Source organism: Telopea speciosissima, chromosome 9 (genome assembly GCF_018873765.1).
Source record: "Telopea speciosissima isolate NSW1024214 ecotype Mountain lineage chromosome 9, Tspe_v1, whole genome shotgun sequence".
In the NCBI taxonomy this organism is placed as follows: domain Eukaryota; kingdom Viridiplantae; phylum Streptophyta; class Magnoliopsida; order Proteales; family Proteaceae; genus Telopea; species Telopea speciosissima.
In genome coordinates this window covers 19,033,597-19,038,675 of record NC_057924.1, presented here as the reverse complement: position 1 = coordinate 19,038,675, position 5,079 = coordinate 19,033,597, and the positions used below count along the sequence as shown (strand labels likewise).

At 38.8% G+C, this 5,079-nt stretch overlaps 1 protein-coding gene across 1 annotated transcript; it reads right to left on the bottom strand.

Moving 5' to 3' along the window:
- Nucleotides 1-654: 654 nt before the first annotated feature.
- LOC122640773 (WUSCHEL-related homeobox 9-like) lies at nucleotides 655-2,478 on the bottom strand. Its single transcript, XM_043834022.1, has 4 exons — nucleotides 2,334-2,478; nucleotides 1,522-2,217; nucleotides 809-1,035; nucleotides 655-707 (listed from the first exon to the last, which is right to left on the bottom strand). The coding sequence occupies exons 1-4, from the start codon at nucleotides 2,461-2,463 to the stop codon at nucleotides 684-686; spliced, it is 1,077 nt and encodes a 358-aa protein (XP_043689957.1). The 5' UTR covers nucleotides 2,464-2,478; the 3' UTR covers nucleotides 655-683.
- Nucleotides 2,479-5,079: the final 2,601 nt, after the last annotated feature.

Here is a 5,079-nt window from a genome sequence, read left to right as displayed (position 1 = left end):
TCAAGAGAGAGAGAGATCATCCAAATGGGTCATCAAGAGAAAGAGAGATCATCAAAATGGGTCATCAAGAGAGAGAGAGATCATCCAAATGGGTCATAGAGAGAGAGAGAGAAAAGAATCATCAAAATGGTTCATCATGAGAGGGAGATCATCCAAATGGGTCATCAAGAGAAAGAGAGATCACCAAAATGGGTCATCAAGAGAGAGAGAGATCATCCAAATGGGTCATAGATAGAGAGAGAGAGAGAGGATATCATCCAAATGGGTTATCAAAAGAGAGATCATCAAAATGGGTCATCAAGAGAGAGAGATAATCCAAATGGGTCATCAAGAGAGAGAGAACATCCAAATGGGTGATAGAGAGAGATCATCAAAATGGCTCATCAAGAGAGATAGAGATCATGCAAATGTGTAATCAAGAGAGAGAAAGAGAGAGATCATCATAATTTTTTTTTTGGGGGTAGAAAAAGAGATGATCATAGTGGATCATCAATATATTTCCTTAACCATGGTCCATATTACAACAAATATTTCCTATTAATCAAACCCTCCAAAAGCCACATACTTATATAGTCTATAACAACAGAAGATATTAAACATAAAAAACTTAAAAAGACACACTTTGAGATCAACCATCAAAGCCACAAACTTGATTTGATTCATGCAGATCGAACTCCTTCCACTCAGCATCGACCATTCTCCCAAACCTATAAGATCCATAAATACAAAATAATTAATAAACTAAAAACAATCAAAACAAACTCCATAATTAAGTAAGTACTCAACCATGGTTAATTAGTATACGAACCACATAATAGAAACCACCATGTTGAAGAGATTGAAGAGTTACACCAAATTCATTAGTGAGAATAGGTTGACCAGAAGAGTTGATGAGTATAGCATCATCACCAAATGCCTCTCTAACGTTAACTATTCCTCCACCACCCACCTCGAAAGCCACGTCGTTTATAAAAACCATCGTTTTCGCCGCAGCAACCGGAGCCATTCCACCTCCTTCGCCCACCACCGCCACCCCTGAGAAGCCGTAGAATTAGAAAAAACCCATATAGTATACTATACAGTATGACATGACTTTCTAGTCTATTACGTGCATATCACTTCTACCACAAACAAGTCTTCTTCTTATTCTTCTCTTCAAAGGGATTAAAAAAGAAAGCCGCAGCCATGCACACGTCCTATCTCAAAATGGGTCAAATTTGTTGACGCCAATAATGAATTGTAATATTCGCTATCGTTTCACCTAAAAGCTCGAATGACTAAGGATAAGAACAACTTCTTAAAAGTCAAACACATGACCTCTTTGTTCTGATACCATCGAACATGAAATCGTATTAGAAAATACAAAAACCTAAGTGGATATTTATGAACCCAAATGAAAAGTGAATTATTCTATATCTTTAACTACGTCAATGTATACATCAACATGAATGATTAGGGAAGGACAACGCCAATGTATACATCAACATGCAGAGATGGGATGTGAAGTTGTGAAGGTCGTACCTCCATGAATATGATTGAGAGTGGTCGAACCAGTGGTAGTGGGAGAGATAGAATTGATGGAAGTGACAGTACTAGTAGTGGCTGTAGCAAATGGGTTCAGTTCTTGATCTACCTTCATCATCTTTACTTGCTCGTCTTTCTTTGGAAGACCACCTTGGTTCATTAGTTCACTCAATAGTAGCCCAGCCGAGCAAGGTCCAACCGATTGATCCGGGAATTGAACCAGATTGGAAATTTCAGAGAAGGAGATTTCATGAGGTTGGACCGGAAAGAAGAATGGTTCATGAGAAGAAAGGTCTACTTGAGGCTGGAAATAGTAAGATTGATTAGCTATGCTCTTGTTGATCCTCCTAGGAGGAGATTTCTCAGACGAAGACGAAGACGATGATGATGGTGCAGCGATGGCCTGAACCGGTACCGAAACAGTGGTTGTTGAAGCTGGTTCAACCGGAGACTTGGTAGTTTGAAGGTGGCGCTGCTTATGTTTGCTCCTTGATTTCCTGTTCTGGAACCAATAGAAGACATTGGCATCACCCACTTGGCCAAACTCTTGAAGTTGAGCTCTTATCTTCCTGATTTCATCTCTTGGAGGGTTAACCATTCCTGAGTTGAATATAGCTTCTAAAATTCTTATCTGCTCTGGTTTAGGGTTCCATCTTGGCTTTGGCTCTGGACTCTTATCTTCACTTCCAGGCACTATCACATAACCAAAACACATTCCCATTAGATAGATACCTAAAAAACCCTAATTATAAGGGTATAACCTAAATTATAAGGGTATGTAATAAGAAGATATAAGAGTAAATAAATACCTGAAGTGTGTGGGTTTCTTTGACAACCACTTGAAACAAGAGAAGGGTTGATGTCATGCTGCCATTGGTGATGAGTGTTGCAGGGTTTGGACTTGAACATGCTTGGCCAGTGTCTGTTAGAAGAAGCCATGATAGAGAGTGATGGGTAGAGCTAGTAATCTAAGTAGGCAACCCTGCAAATAAGAAATAACACAGAAAGCCCTTTTGTTATTAGGGTTGTTTTCTGTCACAATAACCTCAAACCCACACGAACACCCTATTCTTATAGACTTCTTTACCTACCACTGTGGTTCTGTACATCTCAATTAATAAAAACAAGCACTTGAAGAAAAGAAAAATAAATAAATAAATTATTTATATAAATAAAAATAGATCCAACAAAAATCACCTGTGAGAGAAAGGATAAATAGAAGAAAAGAGTAGTACTATCCCATCCCTCTTACACTTTTGCATTAAAACTCAAATGGTTCTGCCCATTACTCAAAGTACAAGCCAATTCCTACTGAAGCCAAGTAAAGAAATCATGGAAAGCCACACATGTTGGTGTTTTATTAGAATCTTCATCAGAGAAAAATTGGAGATCTTTCAATGCAAAGAAAAGGGAGGAGGGGGGGGGGGTGAAGAGTGAGTGAGAGACTGAAGAAGTTTGGTAGCTTTAAAAACAGAGGAAAAGGGTAGCTAAATTTCCCTCTTTTTTATAGAAAGGATTCTTTTCTGTTTTGGTTTGCTTGCAGAGACTATTAATGGGAGAGAGGGAGGGGGAAAGAGGAGATATAAGTGTGGGATTATTCTAATAGAAGAGGTTGTTGTAAGAGTAAATAGGGGGGGTTTGAAAGTCAAGAAGATATGAACTGTGAAGTGCGGTTTGATTGGAAAGTGGTGGTGGACAGTAATTGCGGTTTTGGGTTTATTTTTGAGCAAAGCAAAGGAAGGTAGTTTTGGATTGTTGGATTGACTCGAGGGCTCTTTTTCAATTTTCAAACCCAAATTTATCTTCTTACGTTGAAAATTTTTTGAAATCAAAAAAATAAAAATGATTCTCATTAATTTCTAATTAGACTGGTCAATTGAGAAGTTGTAATTTTTATTATTTATTTATATACTTATTTTGTTCTTAAAATTTATTTTAAGATATAAAAGAAAAAATTTTCAAAACAATTTGAAAATGGTTCACATAAAATATAAGGCAAAAGGTTTTATGTACGGCGGTGCTGTGCCCTCATCCATTGGATTGGGAGGGGGGGGGGGGAAGAGAAGAGATGTGTTAATACACTTCTACCCCCACCCTCATCCATCCAACGGTAGGGGTGTCAATTTCAGGCCCGCATCGGCAGGCCCGACTGAGCCCGATCGCAAAAATCTGAAATCGGCTCGGTCCGTTTATTTAACTTGCCAGGCTCAAACCCGGCCTGACTAACATTTGGTCGTTTCTAGTGTTGCAAGGGTACTACCTGACAGGCGTCCGACTGGTATTGACCGATTACTAGTCCGACTCAGACTGACATGTTTAAAACAGGTTAAAAGCCCGCTTACAGCCCGTTTAAAGCTTATTTATAGCTCTTTTACAACCCGTTTAGAGATAAACATGTCATTAGTCTGTTTATGGCCTGTTTAGCCCGATTGTAGCCCGAAAACCGACTGACTGTGTATAAACCGCACCATGCCTGCCATATGCCAGCCCGACCACATAGCCGGGCGATCACGGTGCAAGGAAAAAATATGGTGAGGCCCGGCTAGGCCCGACCGAGCCCCTCGGTTGACACCCTTATCCAACGGTTGAAAGACACCACCATGTACATACATGGCCTTGCATAAAACATTTCCCCAAGATATAATTTAAAAATAATTTATCATCTTGCTATTTTTTTTTTAAAATCTTCATTGTTTTGCACATTTTTTGAGTGCATTAGTGTAATGACAAGATTTTACCTTCACAGAAAGAAGTGAAATGTGTTATATTAAAAAGGCAAAAAAGTAAAGTTATAATTTGCAACTTATTTTTCACCAACTTTGATTACTATCAGGGCATATCTTTCGAAATGGATATCCGTCGAGCCTTTATATGTATTCTGTGGTTCTTACAATGAATCGATTTGGCATCTCTTATCATGTGATTGGGCTAAGCGTATCTGGGCTTCTGGCCCTCTTGGATTAAGAACTGAGCATTTATCAGCTCCGTCTTTCATTGACCTCTGTGTTTCCCTTATTGGCTCACCAGCTTTTGATAAACAATCTTTAATTTGGTTTTTCACTGTTTTTATTATTACTTGTTATTATACATGGCATGTATGGAACAAAGTACTTATGTGTGGTGCTAAGGCCGATCCCATGACGGTCATCCATTCTGTCTTGCAGTGGCTTTCAGATCTAAATATTTACCCCTCGGGTTCAAACACAAGCAAAGAATGTCTGCACATCACACACCATCCAACAAACCCTTCATTTTATGCTAATGTTGACATACAATTGCCTAGTTTACTGGTCGCAGAAATTTAGAACCCGATCTTAAACTAGCTCAGTGAACTTTATACATTTTGTTAGATGGACAACATTTTCTAACAGATGCAAGTAGATTGTAGACAACAGATGCTATTGAGGCGGAACTTTTTGGGATCATCCAAGGCTGGAGAACAGCGCAGAAGGAGAATATTAACCTAACAGAAATATGGTTTTGCAACAAGAGACTTTGTGACATGTTTAACCCTCCTTTCTCAATTACCATCCCCTGAACCTCTATAAGTAATTA